The sequence below is a fragment of the Fusarium poae genome, chromosome 4, assembly GCF_019609905.1.
Source record: "Fusarium poae strain DAOMC 252244 chromosome 4, whole genome shotgun sequence".
Classification (NCBI taxonomy): domain Eukaryota; kingdom Fungi; phylum Ascomycota; class Sordariomycetes; order Hypocreales; family Nectriaceae; genus Fusarium; species Fusarium poae.
The window spans coordinates 322,983-347,592 of NC_058402.1; the positions used below are offsets into that span (position 1 = coordinate 322,983).

General features: G+C 48.4%; 10 protein-coding genes across 10 annotated transcripts; 6 read left to right on the forward strand and 4 right to left on the reverse strand.

The window, feature by feature from the left end:
• Nucleotides 1-691: 691 nt before the first annotated feature.
• On the forward strand, nt 692-2,397 carry FPOAC1_010204 (uncharacterized protein; the record flags this gene model as incomplete). Its single annotated transcript, XM_044854599.1, has 2 exons — nt 692-2,221; nt 2,290-2,397. The coding sequence occupies 2 exons, from the start codon at nt 692-694 to the stop codon at nt 2,395-2,397; spliced, it is 1,638 nt and encodes a 545-aa protein (XP_044701912.1).
• An 805-nt stretch (nt 2,398-3,202) lies between these two features.
• FPOAC1_010205 (uncharacterized protein) lies at nt 3,203-5,860 on the reverse strand (the record flags this gene model as incomplete). Its single annotated transcript, XM_044854600.1, has 7 exons — nt 3,203-3,300; nt 3,375-3,496; nt 3,562-4,455; nt 4,500-4,751; nt 4,800-5,087; nt 5,146-5,386; nt 5,440-5,860. 7 exons carry the CDS (start codon nt 5,858-5,860, stop codon nt 3,203-3,205), a joined length of 2,316 nt encoding a protein of 771 aa, XP_044701913.1.
• A 1,097-nt stretch (nt 5,861-6,957) lies between these two features.
• FPOAC1_010206 (uncharacterized protein) lies at nt 6,958-11,168 on the forward strand (the record flags this gene model as incomplete). The annotated part of the gene is made up of 2 exons (XM_044854601.1): nt 6,958-8,959; nt 9,007-11,168. The coding sequence occupies 2 exons, from the start codon at nt 6,958-6,960 to the stop codon at nt 11,166-11,168; spliced, it is 4,164 nt and encodes a 1,387-aa protein (XP_044701914.1).
• A 454-nt stretch (nt 11,169-11,622) lies between these two features.
• On the reverse strand, nt 11,623-12,430 carry FPOAC1_010207 (uncharacterized protein; the record flags this gene model as incomplete). Its single annotated transcript, XM_044854602.1, has 2 exons — nt 11,623-12,110; nt 12,163-12,430. The coding sequence occupies 2 exons, from the start codon at nt 12,428-12,430 to the stop codon at nt 11,623-11,625; spliced, it is 756 nt and encodes a 251-aa protein (XP_044701915.1).
• A 1,005-nt stretch (nt 12,431-13,435) lies between these two features.
• Nucleotides 13,436-14,242, reverse strand: FPOAC1_010208 (uncharacterized protein; the record flags this gene model as incomplete). The annotated part of the gene is made up of 1 exon (XM_044854603.1): nt 13,436-14,242. The coding sequence occupies one exon, from the start codon at nt 14,240-14,242 to the stop codon at nt 13,436-13,438; it is 807 nt and encodes a 268-aa protein (XP_044701916.1).
• A 247-nt stretch (nt 14,243-14,489) lies between these two features.
• FPOAC1_010209 (uncharacterized protein) lies at nt 14,490-16,464 on the forward strand (the record flags this gene model as incomplete). Its single annotated transcript, XM_044854604.1, has 4 exons — nt 14,490-14,910; nt 14,963-15,174; nt 15,221-15,626; nt 15,677-16,464. The coding sequence occupies 4 exons, from the start codon at nt 14,490-14,492 to the stop codon at nt 16,462-16,464; spliced, it is 1,827 nt and encodes a 608-aa protein (XP_044701917.1).
• Nucleotides 16,465-16,474: 10 nt separating this feature from the next.
• FPOAC1_010210 (uncharacterized protein) lies at nt 16,475-18,780 on the reverse strand (the record flags this gene model as incomplete). Its single annotated transcript, XM_044854605.1, has 4 exons — nt 16,475-17,428; nt 17,479-18,433; nt 18,487-18,581; nt 18,655-18,780. The coding sequence occupies 4 exons, from the start codon at nt 18,778-18,780 to the stop codon at nt 16,475-16,477; spliced, it is 2,130 nt and encodes a 709-aa protein (XP_044701918.1).
• Nucleotides 18,781-19,255: 475 nt separating this feature from the next.
• FPOAC1_010211 (uncharacterized protein) lies at nt 19,256-20,323 on the forward strand (the record flags this gene model as incomplete). The annotated part of the gene is made up of 1 exon (XM_044854606.1): nt 19,256-20,323. The coding sequence occupies one exon, from the start codon at nt 19,256-19,258 to the stop codon at nt 20,321-20,323; it is 1,068 nt and encodes a 355-aa protein (XP_044701919.1).
• Nucleotides 20,324-21,895: 1,572 nt separating this feature from the next.
• On the forward strand, nt 21,896-22,360 carry FPOAC1_010212 (uncharacterized protein; the record flags this gene model as incomplete). Its single annotated transcript, XM_044854607.1, has 3 exons — nt 21,896-21,914; nt 21,962-22,190; nt 22,249-22,360. The coding sequence occupies 3 exons, from the start codon at nt 21,896-21,898 to the stop codon at nt 22,358-22,360; spliced, it is 360 nt and encodes a 119-aa protein (XP_044701920.1).
• A 692-nt stretch (nt 22,361-23,052) lies between these two features.
• On the forward strand, nt 23,053-24,394 carry FPOAC1_010213 (uncharacterized protein; the record flags this gene model as incomplete). Its single annotated transcript, XM_044854608.1, has 2 exons — nt 23,053-23,821; nt 23,931-24,394. The coding sequence occupies 2 exons, from the start codon at nt 23,053-23,055 to the stop codon at nt 24,392-24,394; spliced, it is 1,233 nt and encodes a 410-aa protein (XP_044701921.1).
• Nucleotides 24,395-24,610: the final 216 nt, after the last annotated feature.

The following is a 24,610-nucleotide window of genomic DNA, read 5'->3' on the forward strand; positions in this document are numbered from 1 at the left end:
CGTGGGTTTGGGAAGTTTGCTCCGAAGAGAGGAAAGTGGCTGGTCAATGCATGACAAAGGCTCGGTCCCTTCCGCTTTGGGGACTTTGGCTTTTGTTGATACCTGCCATTGTCGTTTTTAGTCTGTCGATACCAAATGGAATATCACGATGCCTTCATTCAACAATTGATGGAGATGGTGGAGTAGTCAAGTGATGGTGCAAGTCATCCAATGAATGACCCATCGAGTTGCTGCGAATTACCCCTCCATGACTCACCAACAGGGTACTCACGATCCACTAAAATCTGACTGCCAAAAAACATTGTGAGCTTTACAAATGAGAGGATCAATACTTGGACATTCTGATATGGAAGACACTATTTTTAAAATAGATAAAAAATAAGACTAGAAAGAGAATCTACGTAGAGCAGTACCAAACAGTATCAGAAGTGTACTAACACCTACAAACAATTGACCAAATCCCAATTACTGGAGTTTTCAGGCATTTGTCCCCGGTCGGGCCAGTCAGTCCCTAAAACCCACTGTCAGGCACCTCGCACGATAAGATAACGGATTTTTCGACCCCGCCACCCCGCGACAACTTTCAAGGTTGCACAAAAATTCCAACGCCTTCAATTATTGTCCACCCGACGAAACTAATTGATCGGTTTTCGCTTTGCCTTTATACTACATCGCAAAGCAAATCGTCACCATGGATCCCGCCGCTCCCCACCAGCCGCCCTATACTTACACGGCGAATCAGGGCTATGAACAGACCGAAGAGATACCCCGCGAGCTACAGATCCAACGAGACGATGGCACTGCCCTTGACAACCAGGACGACGACAACGATTTCGACGATATCTTTGACGACAATGACTTTGACGACAATGACTGGTCGGCTGATTCGGGAGACTTGACAAAGTCTTACAACAGACAGCGCGGTACCAACGAGGGAGCCGCCCTTCGCTCGAACCAACAAAAGCCTACTGCCAATACCTTTGCGAGCGTAGACGACCAAGTCTCAGCCCTTTCCAAGCACGCCGCCAAGATCAGACTCGATTCCGTTAAACAAGATGGTGGTGATTCAAAGGATAAGGACAAGGCGGACCGCGCCACTAGCGACCAGGTTCTTGACCAGCGCACCCGAATGATTCTGCTCCAGATGATCAATCGGGGTTTCGTGAGCGAAGTCCACGGTGCCATCTCCACAGGAAAGGAAGCCAACGTTTACGGCGCCGTTCTCATCGACGAAAGCACCGGCGAACCCACCCAGAAAGCGATCAAGGTCTACAAGACGGCCATTCTGAGCTTCAAGGACAGAGAGCGTTACATCACGGGCGAGCACCGTTTCAAGAGTGGCTTCGACAAGGGTAACAACCGCAAGATGGTTAAACTTTGGGCGGAGAAGGAATTCCGAAACTTGAGGAGGATCTACAACTCTGGTATTCCATGCCCTGAGCCCATCAGCCTCAAGCTTCACGTCCTGGTCATGGGCTTCCTTGGCGACCGCAAGGGCTGGGCGTACCCTCGCCTCCGTGACGCTACCCTGACGGGAGACGATGTTGATCAGCAGTGGCACAAGCTTCACGTCCAGCTGCTTGGCATCATGCGCAAGATCTACCAGGTCTGCCGTCTTGTACACGCCGATCTGAGCGAGTACAACATTCTATACCACAAGGGGAAACTCTACATTATTGATGTGTCGCAGAGTGTGGAGCCGGATCACCCCCGGTCGTTGGAGTTCCTCCGTATGGACATCAAGAACGTGGGTGACTTTTTCCGCCGCAAGGGTGTTGATACGCTGGCCGACCGCGCCATCTTCAACTTCATCACTGCTCCCGAGGGACCCGTGGAGGAGCCCGAGATGGGCAAGGCAATTGATGTGCTTTACGAGAATCGGGCTGATATCACTGGCGAGGACAACGCTGCCCAGGAGGAAGTCGACAATGAAGTGTTCAGAAACCAGTACATTCCTCAAACATTAGAGCAGGTCTACGACATTGAGAAGGATGCACAAAGGGTTGGAGAGGGGCAGGGTAATGACCTTGTCTACAGTAACCTGCTGCCAGACCAGGTCATTGCACCCAAGAAGGCCGATGGTGATGATGACCAACAGCAAGGTTCCACATCTGATTCAGACGATGGTGCATCCCTCTCTGATGATGACTCGCACGATGAGGCCGATTTCGAAAAGGGCACTCCCCGAGGCCGTCGCTTCGAAGATAAGGACGAGAAGAAGGTTTGTATTCCATATCTCATTCCCATGACCCGTTCAAATGCGACAGAACCCTCGCTGACCACCCGCAGGCCCACAAGCAAGCCGTCAAGGAAGCCAAGCGTGAGAAGCGCAAGGAAAAGATGCCCAAGCATCTCAAGAAGAAGATCGTCGCCAGCTCATCCCGTCGCAAGAAATAAGCATCTCGATACAACCTCCACACCTCTTGCCGCGCCTGCGCAAGGGTAGGCCATAGCTCCCAAGCTCCCGCCAAAAAAAAAACTGACGAGCCTCATCCGGGGAAGCTATCGACCTTGCGCGACCCTCTTCCCCTTCCCGTGTTTCTCTCTTGGCAGAGATACTAAAGGGAGGCAAATAAATAAAAAATACAAATCGTCAGAGCTCTCTTTGATCGTTCAGTACGCCGAAAAAAGCGTTCAGATCGCACTAAACCGGGAGGTTACGCAGACCCTACACAGAAGTGGGAAAAGGGAATGCTAAACCATCTCGGCCGGAGACTTCTCCTCGGCGACGAATCAATGTCTTCATCATTCGATTGCGCCCGCGGGAAGGGGAAAGGGTTCGCTGTTAAACTTTTGTGTTATTCCCTTTTTTGTTCAAAAAGGGTTCGGGGCGTTCTGGTTCCTGCGTCTCGACGCAACGGTGGTCTTGTACCAGGAATGGAAGAGTTTGGGCTGCAAAGTGGATTGAACACACTAAAAAAAAAAGGTAAAAAAGAGACAGGAAGAAAAAAAGAGAATAATGACTTGGAAATTATGTTGAAATGTCTGATGATTTGTCGCTCAGTTATTCTTACATTCAGTAAAAGGTCAAGTGTCATCCCGGGAGCCTTTCCGCTCCATGGCGCCAATAAATATCGTCAATATGCAATCTCACCTCATATCCATCATTATTGTAAAATAAAATAAAAACGTGGTAAAAAGTTCCCTCTGTCGTCACAGACCGAGACCTTTCGGGGTACCATAAATGAAATGGACTTGTTGGCTAAAAGTAGAACTGTTGCTGAGGCTGGCCTGGTGGGGGTTGGGCCAAAAAGTCAAAGTTTAACGAGTCCATTCCCGTGTTCCAAGGGTCTGGCGATTCTGGTAGCGGATTAGTCTCGGGCTGCCAAGAGAGTATGACAGATAAATTAATGAGAGAGAAAATTGTGACATACCACCCCAAATAGATTCGTAAAGGTCCATGGGAGCCATGTATTGCGTAGGATCGACATTCATCGCATTCATGCTGTCGATGTTGAGGTTTGCGTTAGCCTGCATCTGTTGGCTGTATGGAAGTCTGACGGAGACACATTTAGAAACAAATCACGGTTAATAAACGAGGCAGAATAGGACGATACTAACCCAGCAAAGTCTTGGATCGATGCACCTCCGTTTTGCATCTCTGCCATGGCGAGAGCAGCGTCCTCGCGTGGGTCGGCGCTCTGGGAGACGTTGCGAAACATTGAATTGCCGTTTCCGGAATACTGTCCAGTGTTCCCAAAGGGGAATTGGGGCGTCCGGCTCCCGCTGCCAGCGGCAGAGGCGTCGCCCTCCTTCTTGAGGTGCGATGGGACGATGGAGCCGTGGTCGTAGATATTTTTGAGAGCAGTCAATGCTCGGTAGAGTGGGCCTGAAAGCTCAATGTCCTTGTCGGTGGTCATGACATGAGGCTCCGGGGAGCTAACGTCCTTGGCGGCGGTGGCAGACAGGGCAGCGATCAAATCACCCTGCAACTGTCGAACCTCTGGGTCCGTCTTTGTTTCGCAAAGTATGCCCAGTAGTAAAGCAGATGATAGGCCATGGTACGTGAATGCCCAGCTCCTCGTGGGGATTGCTGACAATTGGTGCATTGCCAAAAACATTCGGACGGTTTCGGTTAGGTTGTCTTTGCAGCGCTCCGCTAGCGTTTTGCGCTGCTCAGGTTCAAACTCGCTGTCTTTGCGAAGCGCTGGACGACACGCGACGGAGATGACAAATGATGTGTGGAGGCGAATGGCGTAGTGTTGTAGACGGTCGAGCGCTGTTTTGCAGTTTTCTTTGGCCCGCAATTGAGGTGTGGTGCGGTTTCGAAGCTGCTCTACTGCCTCGCAATCTTCAACAATTTGTGCGTATGTCGAACTCATCATATCGTCCGGATTCAATCGACGAGAAATTATTTCCATAAGATGGTACATCGTCTCGAGGTATGAGTAGTTTCCGCTTGGCGTCGGCGACATGACAGGAATTGGACAGCACGGGAAGTTGGTCATTGGTGATCTACATCATTAGAGTAAGTCCAGTCACGGAGTCTCACTACTTACCGATCAAAAGAAAGCGACGTCAATGTGTCATGCCATACACAGCTCCACCATAGTCTCCTTCTAACCATCTCCTTCGATTGTGTATTTGGCGGTGTGCAATCGCGACTCTCGTTACGTGGTGTTCTGTGCAGACCCAATGACTGGGCAAGCCGACAGGTCAATCCCATCAAAGCCCACGAGGCCTCGGCTTTCATATCATTTAAAAGAACAAAGCATGTAAGAAGGAGAGCTTGGATCGAGTCGAACGAGGGTCTGTTACATGTCAGTGTGAGATCTGCTATGTTGGCAAGCCGCAATTACCGAAGAAGAAAATTGCCCAATCGGAGGAAGTGGAAGGATATTTGGATGAAGCGTTGGGAGTCTCGCGTGCGAATGTGGTAGGGAGATTCGTGGTATTGAGAGCCGACAGCTAAGACGGCAAAGAGTATGGCGAGCCATGATGCTGTGACAGGTTTGGTCGATTTCATTCCGCTGGTCGCATTTCGTGAACGTTCTTCCAAGTAAATCATGAGCTTGCTCTCGAGGTCGTCGATGTCCATCACAAAACCCCAAAAGGGCTGCGGTATTTCCTTGTACGCCCTGAACAGCCTGCAACCTGTAAGCTTACGGGTTCCAACATCTGCACGGTCGCAAACGCAAGACTCACTTCATGACCTCGCGGTCGGATGGCAATTCATTTGAGATGTCCTGTGTTAATTTTTGAAGGTGATGAGATGACATCAGCGGGAAAGGCGCCGATGTGTCGAGTCCCAGAATGGACCGCATGTCTTGTCGAATGTCAAGACCCTCGCCTTTGTGAACTGGTGAAGACTGCTCGCGCAGCAGGGCGGGAATGCTGTTCTGCCCAAGATAACGATCTGCTCCCACTTCTGGTTCATCAATGCTTGCTGCAGTGTTTTGTTAGCCTGGTGGTGTGATTAGACACCAACCGGACACTTACCAAGGGCGCGCGGCCAACTTTCCTGACGCTCAACCTTGCGTATGGCTTCTTCACGGGGAACTTCTGAGAACGAATGAGTCCTTTTTCGATTCACAACCGTTTGACTGGATTCTGAAACAGAGCCTGATGCCGTCGGCTTGGAAGTTGATGAGCGATTGGGCTTATAAGAACATAGCCGAGGGTGTTCTCTCTTGACGCAGTTCTCACACGGTTGTTTGTTGTCGCACTTTACTTTGCGTTGGCGACAGGGCCAACAGGCGGTACCTAACGCGATGATAAGTAACAGAGTTTCCAAATTGAGGTTATTCGCAAGACTCTTACCGTATCGAACCTTGCGATGGGAATGTATGATTCGATTAGCCTCCTCTGGGGTCAGGTCATCAATGACCACGCGCTCATCTGGACTAGGGTTTTCCGCCATTGTTAAGCGGGTTCCTGAGCTCTGAATCAAGGCTCGGAGCCAAACAAAAGTCGCGATAGCAATGGCGAGGTAATGTTATGATTGCAGATGAGGGTTTACGAATGCCGAACCCCGAGCGTCTCCATGCGCGATAGTGGGTGAGAGGGGAAGAGACGGCGGTGATGGGGCGGGGCCGGTTCGGCTTTTCGAATTGGTGTTAGTTGAATATGAGAGAGACGACGGCTGATCTTTTGGCCTTTTCTTTCTGGTTGGTTGGACTGGGAGGGGAATGAAAGCACGAGATCGGTGATGAAGCCGACCCCCGATGTGTCGGATAAATAAGAGCCGTTCCGTCAGTAGTTGGCACGCATTGAAATGGACTGTCAATTCATGTGATGGAACACGACCAGGGACAGTCTTTCATTCTTATCATAAACTTATATAATTTTGAAGTAAGCAGACCTGTAACTGTGACTCATAGCACAATTTCTGTATCCTGGCCCCTAATCTGGGCTGTGTTGGAGTGTCTTGTCAAAGAATTGCTGCCACCTGCCGTGCATGCATGTCATCTTTGTCACGGTCGTTCCTTCAGGGTAAGAAAGACACAACACCAAGCCTCTGTCTTCTCTTGCGCTATCGTCAATCTTCAAACAAACCATCAAAATGCATTCGATCTTCAATCGTGGTTTTGTTTCAGCCTATATTTATTTACGGCTACTTGCAGTGGGGTGCCGATTCACTGTCGGTCTCGCTCAAAATGCTTCCACCACTCTCCAACATTTGGCTTCTCCATGGTACATAGTCCAATCGCTACCCATCTATGATAACCAATCTGTTATTGCATTGCTCTACATTGAACTTGGATGGTTACTCGAGGCTGCGGCTATTATTATCGGAATAAATTATATTTCGCTTGCTACGGGACGAGCTGAGCTGAGCTGTGCTTCGGCGCTTACAGAGATCCAAGATCTCAAGGCTCGTCTCATTCAATGTGTGCGCGCGCTAACCTTGTTCACTGATTCTTTTCGCAGATCAGAAACTCTCCCCTACTCGACAACCGTTGGAACGCCCTAACCGTTTGACTTTGGCAATTGGCTTCACAACTGGCGCCGGTCGCCATGTCTAGCAATAATTCGTCTACAAGGAAAGCTCAAGCCAGAGAAGAGCTTGATCGGACAATTCGCGCCATCAGCTCAGAATTTCAGCTTCAGCTCCAAATTCCCGATCCGACGCTGTCGCCGAGTAAGCGCCAGCTCCAGCGCCGAAATGAGGAACAGGAGAGGTGCAATGCGATCTACTATCGCGCGCAATTCCTCAAGTTCAAAGATCCAGCCCGATTTTCTATATGTCTTACGCGCTTTCGCGAACAAGCAGAGGATCATCTCACCAATTGGATCCGAAAACCCCGTGGTGACTCTGACACGACCCCGATCAAGAGTTCTTTTGGTGACCCACATCGCCATAGCGCACGATTAACCTCAGAGGAGCGGGGCGAGCTTCAAGAGTATTTATTGCGACTGTTGAATGACAACAATATCGCTAGTCAGCATCGCTCAAGAACTGCGAAGCGAAGGTCTGATGAGTTTGAGGGCTACAGTTCAAAGAGAAGTCGTAACTCTTTTGACTCCCCATCCGTCGACAGCATTGACGACATCCCAGTCCGCTCTAGAGCCGTAGACTCGGATGGTCGTGTGCCTGCGGGACGGGCCGCTCGTCGCTCAGGTACGGCTTCATTCCCCAATGGCGTCACAACTCCAGGCACATCCTTTTCAAGCACGCAGCCTCAGTCTTTGTCCTTTGGTCCAGGTTCTTTCAATTCTAGCAAAGCTTCACTGGCCCCCACGGTTTTCTCTGCATCCACAAACGGCGCGCCTAGCACGCAAACAACAGTCTTGACGAATTCTTCCTTCAAAGGTCCGCGAACTTCTTTTCAGTCCTCTCAACCCAGTTTTAGGGATTGCCCAAAACCGAAAGACTCCCAAATTCCGTTCTCTCAAAAGATTAAAGAGTTCACATTTAATCCCGAAAATACGCCCAATCGCAGTGTTGACTCAGGGAAGTCATCCCCATTCAGGCGACATGAGTCTGAAGTATTCCCTGAGCCTGTTGGTATGTCCATCGACGAACCCAGACTCCCTCCTCTCGCGATGACTCAGCCTGTACGAAACCAGTATCTCGGTATGAAGCAAAGAGACACAGTCCGGTCCAGTAGTCCTGGAACAGCCTACTCTAGCTTGCCCGAGATGAACGAGTTGGACACATTACTTCTTGGTGCGTCAGATCTTGGTACGACATCAGACTTGTGCCCCCTAACAAAGCGTCTGCGAAATGTTTGGCCCAAGTTTCCCATTCCCAGGTTGAATCAGGCACCTTTGATCATCTTGTGGGAATTGACCCGAGCTGCGCTTCACTGTCGCGTGGATTTGTCTGAATGGGATCTCGAATACAAACCCGATCAATCTTGGCACGATCAAACTAATTTCAGGGCTTTGATCTTCAGGCATCGACTTTTCATCGGAGCAGGATTACCAGCACCTTGCGACCGTGTCGTGTGGAACGCAGCCTTTGAATCGTTTACTTCACACGACAAGCATGTTGTTCTTGCTGCTGAGTTTGTCGCCAACACCGAGGACACCGGTCCCTTGTACAAGCTCAAGCTTCAGCCTCCTCGCCTCGAGCTTGGCCATCGGCTGGCTCGCCGTTTTGGTGCCGACCGATTCATGGAGATTATTATGCCATCCCCAACTTCTAGGGACGCTCCCGACGCGATCAAGAACGCCGATCAAGGCGCGGATAAGGTCATTCGATGGCTCAATGACAACCTACACTACTTTCTTGGGCGTTCATGGTCTCCATTCTACAACCGTGGCGCAAGCAAGTCTATAAAAGACCCTCGTCCTCCTCACAAGTCCCTCACGATTATGCATGAGCGCGTCTACTTCTTTGCGACTGATGGCAATAACTTTCGACTGCCTGAAAGTCAGTTTCCACCGCTCGAAGAAGCAACGTCCCTCGGGCACCGAACAAAGATGAGGCGCTCTGATCTTTTGAAGTGGACAATAAATGTAGAGGCGAATGCTCAACAACCTGTACCAAAACTGTTCTCGCGACTTGCTCTCAGTTAGTTCCCCAACCTTTTGCATGGATCAGCTAACACTCTCCTCCAGGTCTCAGCAAAACTTGTCCCACAATTGTTCTTGAACCTCACCAATTCCGACATCGCGACACCATGCTGGGTTTCCGCAAGTATATGAGCAGTCGGGAGAAAGAAGAGCAGAAGGATATGGGTGACGGTATCGCCAGGATGTCGCGAAGTCTTGCACGCAAAATCGCAACCCATCTTGGTCTATTGGAGACTCCATGCGCATTTCAAGCTCGTATTGGCAGCGCAAAGGGGATGTGGATAGTTGATGTTGAAGATGATGGATTGGATGACGATGTTTGGATTGAGACGTATCCATCCCAGCGCAAATGGGCGTGCGACTTTGAAGATGTCCACCACAGAACTTTTGAAGTACGAGAATGGTCCAGGGAGCTGAGGTCTGCCTCACTCAACACGCAGTTCATTCCAGTTCTTGAAGCGCAAGCCCCAATTCCCAGCAGCATGCGCAACATTATAGCCAATCATTTAGCCAACGGTCTGCAGGATGAGATTGGAGGCCAGCTTGCGGCCATGACACATCCTACCAGCCTTCGTGGCTGGACGCATCGCGGCTTCAATCGATCAAACCTTGGCCACGTCCCTTTCGTAGGAGGGTTGCCGGATCATGATGAAGACATAGTGTCATTCTTGCTCGATGCCGGTTTCGATGCCACCAAGTGTCGTTTTCTGCGAGACCTTGTATGGAGCAATCAGAAGCGACAGGCAGAACAGCTCAAATCCAAGATGAACATCAAGATCCCTCGATCTACATACGCTTTCATGGTGGTAGACTTTACTGGAACATTGGAAGAAGGCGAGGTGCAGCTTGCCTTCTCCTCCAAGTTCCAAGCTGATGGTGAGTCGGACACGTTGTTAGATGATATCGACATCCTGGTTGCCCGAGCCCCAGCTCATTTCGTGAGTGACGTACAAAAGGTCAGGGCCGTGTTCAGACCGAACTTGAAGAGATTGAAGGATGTCATTGTGTTTTCGTCAAAGGGTAAATCGCCGCTCGCCGACATGTTATCGGGTGGTGACTACGATGGTGACCAGGCTTGGATTTGCTGGGATCCTGATATTGTTCGCAACTTTAGCAATGCGCCAAAGCCTGCCGAGCCAGATCTCGTAGGACAAGGATATCTTCGAAAGTCCAACCCAAGCTTCCAGTCAATTCTCGACACAACCCCCGACATGGAGGCTGCCTGTACCGACTTTTTACGCTCGGCAATCTCATTCAATATGCAACCAACTTACCTGGGTATCGCAACCAAGTTCAAGGAAAGGCTCTGTTACTTGGAGGGAGGGGTCAACAGTGAACGAGCGATTGCTTTGAGCACGTTGGTCGCTCTGCTCGTTGATCAAGCCAAGCAAGGCTTGCTGTTCACCCGCGAAGACTATGATCGATTGAAACGAGACATGGAAATGCGAAGCAAAGAACCAGAATATGAGAAGGAAAGAAGTTCTGTACAGAATTACAAGGACGAAAATGGGTTCATCCATATCCTCGACTTTCTCAAGTTTGTGGTCGCTCAAGACACGGTCGATAATGCCTTGAAGCAATTCTACGATGCCCTCCAAGTCGACAGTGTTCAGGCATGGGACAAGGACTTGACTCGCCTTTACAACGAGTACAATGATCAGAGAAAAGGTTCCAGAACAATTGACAGACTTATGGTAGACATGGTCGCACAGGTTGATGCCATCACCACGGAATGGAAAGTTGCAATGGCAGGAGGGAAAGTCGACAGCACGAATAGCGAATACTCGTCAAAAGTGAAGGAACTGCATCAAAAATGGTCTTCGTACAGGCCATCGGCTCATTTGATGAGTATGAGAGTCGTCGAGCCACTCCTCGACCCTTGGAATGGTGATCCGGCTTTGAGCAAATGGGAACTGCTCAAAGCATCCACCCTGTTCAAACTAAAGTACGAACGTGGGTACGGCATGGTCTGGCGCCTTGCAGGAAAGCAGTTGGCATGGATGAAAGCAATGTTGTCGCGCAGTGTGTCGGACAACAGCGCTATCGCTGTGACGGCCGAGATGTGGAGTATACTTCGTCCAGACAGCAAGCGCATCGCTGCACTTCATGCTCAAAGACAGATTGGACAAGACAACGAGAGTTTGGCTGCCTTGGAAGAGGTTACGGAATATGATGACGAGACGGGGACACAGATTGACGATGCTTAGAGGCGCATTGGCTGGGCTGGTTCAACGATCTCAGGTGGGAGGTCTTTTAGAGGTTGACCTTGACAGACATAGATGTGGGGAGTCTTGAAGGCTCACAGCCATGGTTCATTCTTACATCAAGATGAGTTTGACTGTGTCGCCAGGCAGAGACGAGACAATTGGGACATCTTTCCAACGCTTGCGTTGGATATTTGGCTTTGTATTTGCTTGCAGTTGTTGGTTGATACCCTCGGCGTAGTGAATACATTTTTAATTCACGACACCTTCAATTGAACACTTATTTTGTGACTCGGATCAATTGGTCATCTTGAAATGACACTGGTAAATAAAAAGAATAAAGCTATGTGACAATGTTGTACAAGTTCTCATGAGTTCGTAATAATTAATCCTCCAATACTCCATCGCTCAATGCAGACTCTCGTAACCCAAATCATAACTCATTAATGCACCGTCATCATCTCAATTCTTCGTTCTGATTGCTGGAACAATCTTTAGTGCTACATGTAGCAGGCTTCATTGACGATACGAAGCTCGTAATAGAGCTCATGACAACGTTGAGCAAATCTTCATCGTCATCGCCAACGCCAGAGAAGATAGGTGTTAGCTTGCGATTCATATCGGAAGCAAGTTCTGCATCAACAGCGACAATGCTCTCTAGTGCATCGGTGAGCATTTGTGCCGCGCGGGAGATTGAGCGTCCTCCTGATGAGCCTCCCAAGGTGTCGATGTAGTCTTTGGTGGTCTCGAAAAACTCGCTCGTGACGATTTGTACATCATTGATGATCGTTAGGCGCTCTTCTTTGGTAAACTCCATGTTTGGAGTGGTGTCCAATTGAGAAACTGTCTTGGATAAGAGTGTTCTTATGGTGTTCATGGTGCGGACTGTTGTCGCGACAGCTCCATCCTTCAAACCCTCAAACTTGACTGCCTTGATCGCAACATCTGTGAACCGTTAGCGATAAAACTTGTGCAATTCTTGTGAGTTTATACTTACTTATATCTCGACATTCATCACGTACTCTCGCAGCGACAAAGTCCATGAGTTTAATGACACTATCGTGGTTCTTGCTTGTGCGTCGGATACGATCTGATACAGCGCGAGGAACCTTTTTTGAACCAGTGGGCAAGGTGACACCGATACGTGGTGCGAATTCTTGAGACAGACCACGGTTTGAGATGGTGGTTGAGTCTGAAGTGATGATGATGGGTGAAGCTAGGGTGTAGCTTGCCAGCGCAGCGGTAAAGACTGTGTAGAACTTCATTTTGGTAGAGACGAATAAAGAGAAGCCAAGTAAAAGATCAAGCTTGTCGATTATAGCTGACCAGCGCTGGATTGTCTTGGTAGCTCGACGGGATATGAGTTAGTTATACTCAACATCCCCCGATCTTGACCCAAAAAGCTTATCGCCTTACCCATCGAAACGTTATACAGAGTTTCTGCATCGGATTTGAGTGGCACGGAGAGAACAAGTCCCGGTAGTTTGTTTACGGTTAGAGAGGTTTGTGTGTTGGGACCTGGTATTTGGACGGGAGGGATCGACGTGGCTTGAGATAGGATTTTGTGTAACGTGGAGTTGAACTTGTTTTGGTGATAGCCAGGGGGGGGGATTACACTGAGGCGTACGATCTGTCATATTTCATTGTGATGAGGTTTGGAGGCTGAGATGGTACCTGTCATCATGTCCAAGCCATGAAATAACTGAATAATTTTGAGTGATGGTCTGAAAGTGACAGTATAGCCATGGGATAGACACTTGGACAGCAGATGAGCGCTACCTTGAGGCTTAGCTTGAAGAGACTCAATCTCGCCCCAACAAGACTGCCCGTCTTAAACAGACATAAAGTTGAGTCCGTGGGTAAGCCAAGAATCACGACCCTCTGACATATAACCGTCTTTTTCTTTCACATTCCCGTGACAGCCCCCGTTGGAAACACGGCGGAAATCTAGTTACACTACCGGATTCGGACAGGGATCTACTTGGGCTGCACCTACTACTTACAGCCAGACTGTCGACATTCCTTGGCAGTGATGGGGAAATATAACACATCTCGGCTCTTTCGGCAGCGTTGTTCCCTTTTGAGGCTGATTCTTGTGCTGGTTTGGGAATGGTGGTCGAGGTTCCTGGCGGCCGCCTGACTGAGACAGCTTGGATGCAGCGATTGATCACAGAGATAAGCTTTTCGGAGTCCGGGACTTTGGGAACGTTTACATATCGATGATGTATTAAACAGAAACTTGTAGTCTAGTGATAGCCTCATCATGCCAGTCAAGTTCGCCCCGTAGATGAAGTTATTCCCCCGTCAACTACAATACTTTGTCCAGTGATATACCTCGTCTCATCCGCCGCCAAAAACACAACAGCATTAGCAACATCCCACGCATCGCCCATCCTCCCCATAGGAACCTGTCCCTCTCTCATTCTACAAAACTCATCATAACCTCCTGGTGTCGCAAACCTCTTGGCCAAGCTCTTCGTGTAAGGCGTATCCATGAGTCCCGGAACAACAGCATTGAGTCGTACACCCTTTGGAGCGTATATAACTGCCGTGGACTTGACGAATTGGAGTATCGCTGCTTTGGTCGTGTTGTAGGCTACTTGTGGCTTTCCGATGTATCGAAGACCAGCGATACTGGAGATGCAAATAATTGAACCACTTCCCTGAAATTCCATTATAGGAAGAACATGGTGGCATGCAAGATAGACGCTTTTGAGATTGATGTTCATTTGTGAATCCCATACGTCTTCTGTCATGGATGCAGCATCTCCAGGTTGGGATTGACCAACGCTTGTCAACAAGATGTCAATCTTTCCATGTTTTGCCATGCAATCGTCGACGAGAGCCTTGACCGACGCAGAGTCTGTGGCGTCTGCGGCGATAATGTTGCATTGGCCGCCTTGTTCTTGGATGGTTTCTTTTGTCTTTGTAGTTGAAGCGAGTGTTCTGTTTCCGCCAAAGATGATGGCTCCTTGTCTTGCAAGGGTTACGGCGCTTGCTGCACCGATACCCCAGCCATCTGTGTTGGTTTGGCCGAGACCGATGACGAGAGCTACTTTGTTCTTGAGGTCGAGCATGATGATGAATTGGTATGTAGTATGATACTGATGAAATATGTCGAGAGTGTAATTATTGCATCTTTTTATCTCTCTTGTCGTGTTGCTCATCGGGGCTCTTCCGTTTCACTTAGACGGGAGACGTCCGGGTATTGCGTGATGACAGGCGCGGGGTTACCCCGTTCACAACACCTCGAAAGAAGAGGCATAGATAAAGATTGACCTCAGTCATTGATCACAATCATTACAACTTCATCAAACCGTCAAAATGGCAGACTCAAACAATACCCCCATTATTAACCCAGACTATGATCTCGACAAGCCCATAACCTCCAAAGTCGGCCTCCGTCAAGGTCTCGCATCATACGGCGACCCTCACTTCTCACTCTTCCTGCGCAAAGTATTCATCAAAGCTCTTGGATACAGCGAAGATGCACTCTCGCGACCAATTATTGGCATTGTCAATACATACTCCAGCTTCAATCCTTGCCATGCCAATATTCCCCAGCTCATTGATGCTGTAAAGAGAGGTGTGCAGCTCAATGGGGGTTTGGCGATTGACTTTCCCACCATCAGTATCCATGAGTCGTTCTCATCGCCTACGAGTATGTATTTGAGGAATTTGATGAGTATGGATACGGAAGAAATGATTGCGGCGCAACCTTGTGATGCTGTTGTTTTAATAGGAGGTTTGTTCTCTGTCTTGTTCCCAGGTTTATATGTACTAAAAGTACTCGGTAGGATGCGACAAAACTACGCCTGCTCAATTGATGGGTGGTATCTCCGCAAACAAGCCAATTCTTCATCTGGTCACCGGTCCAATGATGCCTGGTAGTCATCGTGGAGTTCGCATCGGAGCTTGCACTGACTGTCGCAACAATTGGGCCAAGTACAGAGCTGGAAGTCTAGACATTGAGGATATATCAGCAATTAACGATGAACTAGCACCGACTGTAAGTCTTGCGCCCACAATTCGCTCTCACATCTGACATGTCAAAGGGAGGAACTTGTGGTGTCATGGGAACAGCATCTACCATGGCATCCATACTCGTCGGTCTAGGAATGATGCCCTTTGCCGGCGCCACAGCCCCAGCTGTATCAGCCTCCAGACTTCGAATCGCAGAGGCAACTGGTGGATTGGCCGTGTCTGCGTGCAAAGATGTTGAACGTCTGCGCCCACAAGCTTTACTCACACGAGAGTCTTTCTTGAATGCCATTACTGTTCTGCAGGCAATTGGTGGTTCGACCAATGCCGTGGTTCATCTCATGGCTATCATAGGACGACATCCCAAGGTAGCCGGGACAATCACGTTGGACACTGTCGATGAGATAGGGCGCAAAACACCATTGCTGGTTGATCTCAAGCCAAGCGGTGATAACTACATGACCGATTTCCACAACTCAGGTACGTTCACTTGCAAATAATTATGTACTGTCTCTGACTGACAATTTTAGGCGGAATGCTCGCTTTGTTCCACCAACTCAAACCTCTTCTCTATCTCGACGCTCAGACAGTCACCGGGCGAACCCTCGGTGAAGAAATCGCCCATCAATCCCTCATCCCAGTTCCACAAGAACTCAGCGTCATCCAGCCCTTTGACAAACCTCTGTACCCAGCATCTTCCCTCGTCGTCCTCCGAGGCAATCTAGCCCCCGGAGGCGCCGTCATGAAAGCAAGTGCCTCCAAGTACAGGAAGCTCCTCCAGCACACTGGTCGCGCAGTGGTATTTGCCAACTCTGCAGACATGGCCGAACGGATAGACGATCCAGATCTCGACGTCACTCCCGATAGCGTCCTCGTTCTTCAAAACATCGGCCCTATTGGGAACCCGGGTATGCCAGAAGCAGGCATGATTCCTATCCCGAGAAAGATTGCAGCGCAGGGTGTTTTGGACATGCTCCGGTTGTCGGACGGTCGTATGAGTGGCACAGCTGGAGGTACGATTGGGCTTCACATATCGCCTGAATCAGCAGACCCCAAGTCACCGCTTGGTATTGTCAGAAATGGGGATCTCATCACTTTGGACGTGGAGAAACGCAGTCTATCTGTAGATCTATCTAATGAAGAGATCTCTCAAAGAATCCAAGAGAGGGTAAAGAGTTTTGAGCAGAATGATGCGGCACCATGGGTCAAGAGGGAGGGTATGAGAGGATATAGAGGATTATACATGCGAAGCGTGAATCAAGCACAGCAAGGCGCCGACTTTGACTTTTTGACGGCCGAAGGACCTCAGAGACAATAAAGTAGTGTAATTATAGTTCAGTCGAGTATGTAGGAATAAAATCTTGGAACAAGTCTCGCACAATGTTATCCACGTTGATGGAATCCGTCTCCTCAAAATACCCGGCGAATGAATCGTTAAACATGCAATCATCAAACGGATTCTGCAAGAATCCCATATTATCCGTGTTCATCAATGATGTATCCATAGGTGCGCCCTGTAAACCTAGCCCTGAAACTTGCATTTCTTCTGTTGGAGCAGGGCCGTTGGTGATGGCTTGAGACATTGAACGACTATTCATTGCATGCGAGAGACCATTTTGATCGCTGAGGTATCGGATAGTTGACTTGCCAAGTTCGTCCAGAATGTCCCTACTGCGCTTTGCCCCAGACCAGTGTTCGCCTGTGGCACTGAGTACGCTGAGGGATATACTCATGTCAGTCATCAAGGCGTCAATCTCTGTTGCGCGAGAGATGTCTGGAACGACTTTTATGCAGTACAACAGAGTAATTGTGCTCAAGACAAGACCGTGGAAAGTAGTCCAGCTGTGTACAAGAAGATCTTTCTTGTAAAGCTGGTCAAACAATTGTATACTCTCTCGCGCGCTCTTGTGGCACTGCATCAAAGCTTCGTTGGTGGGTTTGGGAATGCCGGGGCTTGGTCTTAGAAGAAGCATCCGAAGACCATGGTATCGTATCTGACATGTCGTTCGCAGGTACATAGCGGAAGGGTCATGTTGGATCGGTATATGACTCGCCCACTCATCAAGTTGATGTAGCATGGTGGTTTGCCAATCGTTGATGTCGACAACTCTTGGGTATGCATATCTGGGTGAGTCTCTGACTATGCTCTGGGCGATATACTTGATCTCCGAATTGAGCTTTGCAGCCTTGAATAGATGGATAGCAAACGCCATCTCGCTTGACGTTTCCGTAGTCTGTTGATATGGTGTAGTAAGTTGTTCGTCAGATAACCCAATAGGCATCTAAAAACGTCAGCCCTCACTCACTCACTGTCTTGAACGTCAACACTCACCCGAAGTTCACAACCTTCATCTCGTATCCCAATAGGTCTTCCCATCATAGTCGCAATAACACGATCAAACGTATAAATAACCCAAAAAATCCGCGCTCTCATTTCCTGCTCCAGCAACGAAATGCCAGCGCCCGCGCTAATATTCCTCTGCAGTCCGAGGTCAAGCAAAGCAGCGATGCAGTGGTAATTTAAATACCACACGTTCAAACGAACAGAAGGACTGTGCATGGTGAATACTAGAAGCAGTAAAAGGCATTGTGTGCCTTGCAAAGAGTTTTCGAGATTTAGATCGTCGAGATGTTGAAGTGCTGAGAGACAGTAGGATTCTGCTGGGATGCGAGCTCTGATGCGACCCGACAAGACAGCCGAGCCGATGGCCAGAACCATGAATGTCTGGAATCTTACAACTGGGTCTTGGTTGTCTTGTTCATACACTTGTTCCAGCATCGTATCGAATGTCGGGCGGTGAAGAATGGGGTGCTGTAGATTGATGGCGCTGAAGTAGGCGTCGCACAATTGGGCTGCCATGTCTCTTTGTGGTAACGGCAGAGGTCCTTGGATAGATTCTACTAATTTCGTAGGAAACGGAGTATTTCTACTCACGCGACCGAGTCTTTCATCTTGTTTCGAGACAGAATCGAGCATGACGCGAGCTAGGAAGTAACCGCTCGAAGGACCAATATATCTCGGGTCTTGATTTGTCCCTAGAGATACCAGACCTATCTCGTGAGTAATCGCACCAGCTCCTGTAGAGCGCACAGGTTGATTTGTATCAGAAACATCGATGGTGCTTGTCTGCGCAGGTGGTGATGCTATCGCCGTGTCTTGAAGAACGGTGTCATCCAAAGGCTCCTGGATATCGGCGATCGCGTCCTGGGATAAATCTACGTCTGGACATCTTGATCTGACGATTGATTCCAACCAAGCTATCCTGTTCTTTAACGTGGATATGTATCTACAACATTAATTGCCATGTCGTCATGCGAAAAAAAGAATGGTGGCGCTCACTCTCGAGGTAGGTCTTTCAGACGGGCGGATTCTCCATCTGTACAGGCAGCACCAGCATTACGGCAATTCTTACACGTTGGTAAATCTCCATCACACTACAGGCAGACAATTAGTCAATCAATCATGTTCATAAGATTATTAACAAACTACTATCTAGATAGTACATACTTTGATCTTTCGCCTTTGACATCGGAGACAGGCCATGCGAAGGCGGGGATTCTTCCGGCCTTGCTGACCACTCCTCCTTGTACGTGAGCGTCCCGCGTTATCCCCGTCATTGTTGTCTTCGGACATGGTAGCTAGCAGTGTTAATGTAGGTTGTCTAGTAGGTAGCAGAAAAAATAACCTCCTAAGTCTTAGGTTATAAAAATAAATAGTCTAAGAGCTATAGTCTAAGGAGCATAAAGTGGCCTACTAATTTCGTCTCTTATGCTTCCAGCGGCCAATTTTTCTGATACCCTGAGGGTTGTAAGGTTGAAGAATGGAGAAATCCCGTGCTGTATTGCGTGCGTACGTTGCGGGGAGATGCCGCTAGTAGCAATCTGGAGAAACGGGGTTTGCCCGCAAGACACAATCAAGTATCTCTCTCACCCACTCTTATAAGACCATCATCTTTATCGGAATATCCAAGCATAAAACAACAACAATTAAAAACCATTCAATAACAAAACACAAAACAAAACGCCAATTAACCATTTTTTGTTCCTTTTTCTTCCCCCCCCCCCTTTTTTTGGGTTTTTCTGTTTTTTTTTTGGATAACATCGCCATCATGACAGACCAAGAACCATCCCAGAAAATCCTCATCGCACCCTCAGAAGCCCAACGCCTTGTCCAAGATATCCTCCAAGGAAACGGCATCCCATCAGAGAACGCTGCCATCATCGCTCAATGTCTCATAGCAGCCGACTTGCGAGGTGTAGACACCCATGGCATGAACCGTATACCTTCGTACATGGAGCGCATTCGTCAAGGCGTCCTCAATGCTACAGCCCAACCCATCCTCACCCAAGTGACTCCCGCGGTGGCTCAAGTCGACGGCCAAAATGGCTTCGGTTTTGTGGCCGCTCATAAAGGAATGGCTGCTGCGATTGAGTCTGCGCGCATCTTCGGTATCGGAATGGCGAGCATCAAGCACTCTAACCACTTTGGTATGAGTGCCTGGCTCGTGCAGCAAGCCCTTGATGCCGATATGATGAGTCTTGTCTTTACCAACTCGAGTCCTGCTCTTCCTGCCTTCGGCGGCAAGTCTAAGCTCATGGGCGTTTCTCCTCTTGCTTGTGGCGCACCGGGCAAAGGGCCAATGGAGAACTTCATCCTCGACATGGCACCTTCCGTGGCAGCGCGAGGAAAGATTTATAAAGCGAAGCGACGAGGTGAAAAGATTCCTTTGGACTGGGCTCTCGATTCAGAGGGTAGACCTACAGACGACCCTGAAGCTGCCCTGGGTGGTGTCATGTTACCCATGGGCGGCCCAAAGGGTTCTGCACTGTCTGTAATGATGGATGTTTTTTCGGGAGTTCTATCGGGTTCTGCGTTTGCAGGACACGTAACTGGACCGTATGACCCATCCAAGCCAGCAGATGTAGGTCATTTCCTGGTTGCCATCAAGCCCGACCTCTTTATGAGTCTTGATGACTTCCGCGAAAGAATGCAGTATTTGTATGAACGAGTGGTTGGGTCGGAAAAGGCTGCCGGTGTTGATAGGATTTACTTCCCTGGTGAGATCGAGCAGTTGAATCGTAAGGAGAGAGAGAAGACGGGGATTCCGCTTGTGCAGGCTGAGATTGATGCTTTGAATGCTGAGGCGAACAAGGTTGGGGTAGAGCCATTGAGATAAGTCATAAAAGGGGGTTTTTACCATCCCCTGGTTTTTAAGCTGCCTCTGACGAAGGAAAGGAAGGTCTTGGCTCCCCAGTTGTTCACACAGGTAGATAGCCTGCAAAATGAAACTTCTTTGCCAATAGCTTCCTGATCATTTGGATCAGCTGAAGGAAGAAGCCTCTGTTGAAGCCTGCCAAAGGAAGGAAGGTCTTGGCTCCCCAGTTGTTCACACAGGCAAATAACCTGCAAAATGAAACTTCTTCGCCATTGACCTTCTGATCAATTGGATCAGGTGCAAAAGGAAGCTTCTTCTGACGAAGGAAGCTGCAGAAGGTGCCTCTCACACAGCTGTGGAAGGAAGCTCGGTGCCTTCAATGAAGGAAGCTAGCTGCCGGAGGAAGGTCTTGGCTCCCCAGTTGTTCACACAGGTAGATAGCCTGCAAAATGAAACTTCTTTGCCAATAGCTTCCTGATCATTTGGATCAGCTGAAGGAAGAAGCCTCTGTTGAAGCCTGCCAAAGGAAGGAAGGTCTTGGCTCCCCAGTTGTTCACACAGGCAAATAGCCTGCAAAATGAAACTTCTGTGCCATTGACCTTCTGATCAATTGGATCAGGTGCAGAAGGAAGCTTCTTTTGACGAAGGAAGCTGTATGTGACGAAAGAAGCTAGCTGCAGAAGGAAGCTGCCTCTGTTGAAGATGTTGAAGATAACCGGGTTATCCTCGGGTCAAAGGGTCATGTGACTCTTGATGACTAAGCCTCCCGTGCCCAGAGCTAATTGCCTACGTCGGCCGGAATATCCTTCAGCCGGATTAGTCAATTTTTGCCGGGTCATCTTCGGGTTGTGGGCCAGTTAAAGAGAGAGAGGGGTAACACAAGTTCGTCGCAATGAGTGTCTTGGTTAGGGGGAAGGTGCCGAGACCATGTCGGAGGCCGTTAGTGCTGAGCGCACACAGGACTTGTCTGTAGCAGGCATCTAAATGACGCAACATTTGATGTAGATGAAGAATTAAAGCTTTGACAGTAGCGTAGATGTCGATGTTGTTTGATCAAAGGTGGTGGTTCGATGTCGAGTTTGTGTTGGTGCAGGTAAGTAATTGTGGAGATGGGTACAACAGGCAGCCGAGATAGGATCAGAGCTTTGGAGTTGATCTTTTTTTTTATATTTAATTTATTTTAATTTCTATTCAGTTCTCCTTAGTTGGGTCAAGTTTCTAGTTCTTTCTTGTATATATCCAGGTAGGCAGAGTTGAGGGTTTGGAGACGTTGATATATTGCTATTTCGAGTAATTGCGGATAGTGAAGTATGGTGTACGTACAAGACTCACAGACGAACATTGGGAATGTATCATTTTGCGGCAATAAAGGAAACAGCATATTGAGACCCAAGAAGCAAGAATTAATGGACTTGTATAGTCTATCATGTCATACCAATAAGTCATTTTGGCTGTCAAGATGGTAGCACGGGCGTTTCCCGAAGGCCATGTTCGTCGACGGGACAAGTCCGCACCATGAGTTATATAACTATCAGCATCTCGTTCTTATTGAGACGCATCATATCAACCATCCCAGATAAATAGATATACAAAATGACTGTCATTCATATCGGTATGTCTCTCAAACCCCATCTATCTCGACACTTGCTCATCACTCAGTCCTCTTCAAATTCCGTCCCGAAGTGGATGAATCCCATCGTCAGACATTCGTCAACGAGCTCAAGACTCTCAAGACACTATCATGCGTCAAGGACCAACGTCTAGTAGTAGGCGGACCATCCATCACGGATCCCATCGCTCGTAGCAAGGGCTATCAAATTAGTCTATTGAGTTTCCACCAAAGCCCTGCTGCATTAGCCGAGTACCAAGCGAGCAGTGAGCACCACAGGTAAGTTACCCCTTTATGCATTTATATGTAAAGAGGGCATACTCATAATTTGCTATAGGGTAACAAGTCAGTATTTATGGCCGTACGTGGAGGATGTTACGAGGTTCGATTTTGAGGTGGATGAGAAGGATGAGGATTCATTTGAGACGAGTTTCGGTCTTGTTAAATAGATGCCATACATAAATGAACCGCAGATTATTATAATTAATAGAACATGTCTTCAAAATCCCTTCATGTTCAGGATTAGATGACATTGTGACATGGAGAAAACGTCAAAAGATAGCCTTCGGCGGCCGGCGGCCACAAAACTAATTCCACCAGCTGGCCTAGTGGGTAGCAGAAAAAATAACCCCCTAAGTCTTAGGTTACAAAAATAAATAGTCTAAGAGCTATAGTCTAAAGAGCATAAAGTGGCCCACTAATTTCGTCTCTTATGCTTCCAGCGGCCAGTTTTTCTAATACCCTGAGGCTGGCCCCTCACAAACACACACGATTGTATGACTGAAGTTGTGCATAAATACGAAATCACTGTAGAAGAATTGGAGAAAAGCTTTTATTTTTTACATATCAAGAACAGTTCCTCTTGGACCTTTTCTTCCGTCTTTTCGCGTCTCTTTGTGTCTCTTTCTGTTTCCCCTTTGTCATACAGCGTCAACACCAGCAATTTGTTGCTTACTGTCCCCTAAGACGACCCTGTATAGTCAGTCTATTGCTTGCCATGATTGTAAAAGATTTATATTTGCTAATATTGTAACACTAAATGTAGTATTCCTTATTCTTATTTTTATTAATGTCATTTCCTAATTCCGTCTTTTCTTCAACACCAAACTTTGTCACGATACCCTCGATCAAGATCTCCAAAATGCACCCCATCTTCCGTCGGCTCCGTCGATCACCGAAACCCAAATTTCTTCATGGGATTCCCAACAATAGTCTCTTTGTTATCGCCATCCTCATCGGAGTCAACGTTTTAGTATGGATCGCTGTCGCAATCGTCCTTCGCTTCCACCCCGCACTCATCTCCCCAGCGGCTTTATCTTATGTCCTCGGCTTGCGTCACGCTTTAGATGCCGACCACATCGCGGCAATCGATCTCATGACACGACGCCTTATCGCATCAGGGCAACGACCCGCTACTGTGGGAACCTTCTTTTCACTCGGTCACAGTACCATTGTCATTGTGACTTGTATCGTCGTTGCTGCCACAAGCGGTGCTCTGAGGGACCGCTTTGATGGGTTCCAGCGCGTCGGTAACATAGTAGGAACGAGCGTCAGTGCCGCTTTTCTTATCATTCTTTGCATTGGAAATGGTTGGGTTTTGTATAAGCTAGTTCAACGTCTGCAGGCCATCCTTCGTGATCGAAGAGATCACGCCCACCTACAAGGGTTTTCAGAAGAGGAAACTCAAATCCAAGATCACTTTGCTCTTGAAGGAGGTGGATTCCTTACAAGAGTGTTTAAAAGACTATTTCGTGTTATCGATCGGCCGTGGAAGATGTACCCACTGGGTGTAGTCTTCGGTCTCGGGTTCGACACGAGTTCAGAGATAGCTATTCTTGGTATCGCCAGCATCCAGGCTGTGCAAGGGACAAGTATCTGGCTCATTCTAGTTTTTCCAATTCTATTCACCGGTGAGTCATGAAGTTAATAGCATCACACTGTTGTGGGGTTAACTGCTGCGCACATTCTGCACATGCTCAAAGCCTCCTCAACAAGTCTCGCGTGTTAACCTTTTTCCAGCTGGGATGTGTATGCTCGACACGACCGACGGTGCTCTCATGATGGCTCTCTACACTTCGGATGCCTTTTCAAGAGACGTCGTAGCGATTCTATACTACTCTATAGTCCTAACCAGCATAACTGTTGTCGTCTCCGCCTTTATTGGAATCGTCCAACTTCTCTCCCTTATTCAGAATGTTGCTGACCCTCAGGGGGGATTTTGGGATGGGGTATCTGCCATCGGTGACCACTTTGACATTATCGGCGGAAGTATATGCGGCGTCTTTGTCATTGTTGGTTTGGGTTCAATACTCTTGTACAAACCTTGGAGGCGACGTGTTGAGAAGAAGAATGCGCAAGCCCTCATCGGAAGTAACGAGGGAGTCATTGCGAGTACTCCCTCACCACTCGTCTCTCCGTCAACACCGAGTGATCATCACAGTGGCGACTACATCGGTGTACAAAGTTTACAGAGGATTATGTGATGTCGAATGGATTTTAAAACATAAGGTTTGCGACAGCCTTGCGACAAACCATCTTTTGCGACAATATAAAGCGTTGAAGGATTTCAAAGTTCTGTTGCGCTGGGATATCTCAAGGTTTGCGCAAATTTCCAAGACACGAGAGGGAGGCAGCCTCCATGTTGAAGCAAGAAACTTCCATTGAGGCGTTTACGAAGACCAAGTGCTGATTAACTTTCG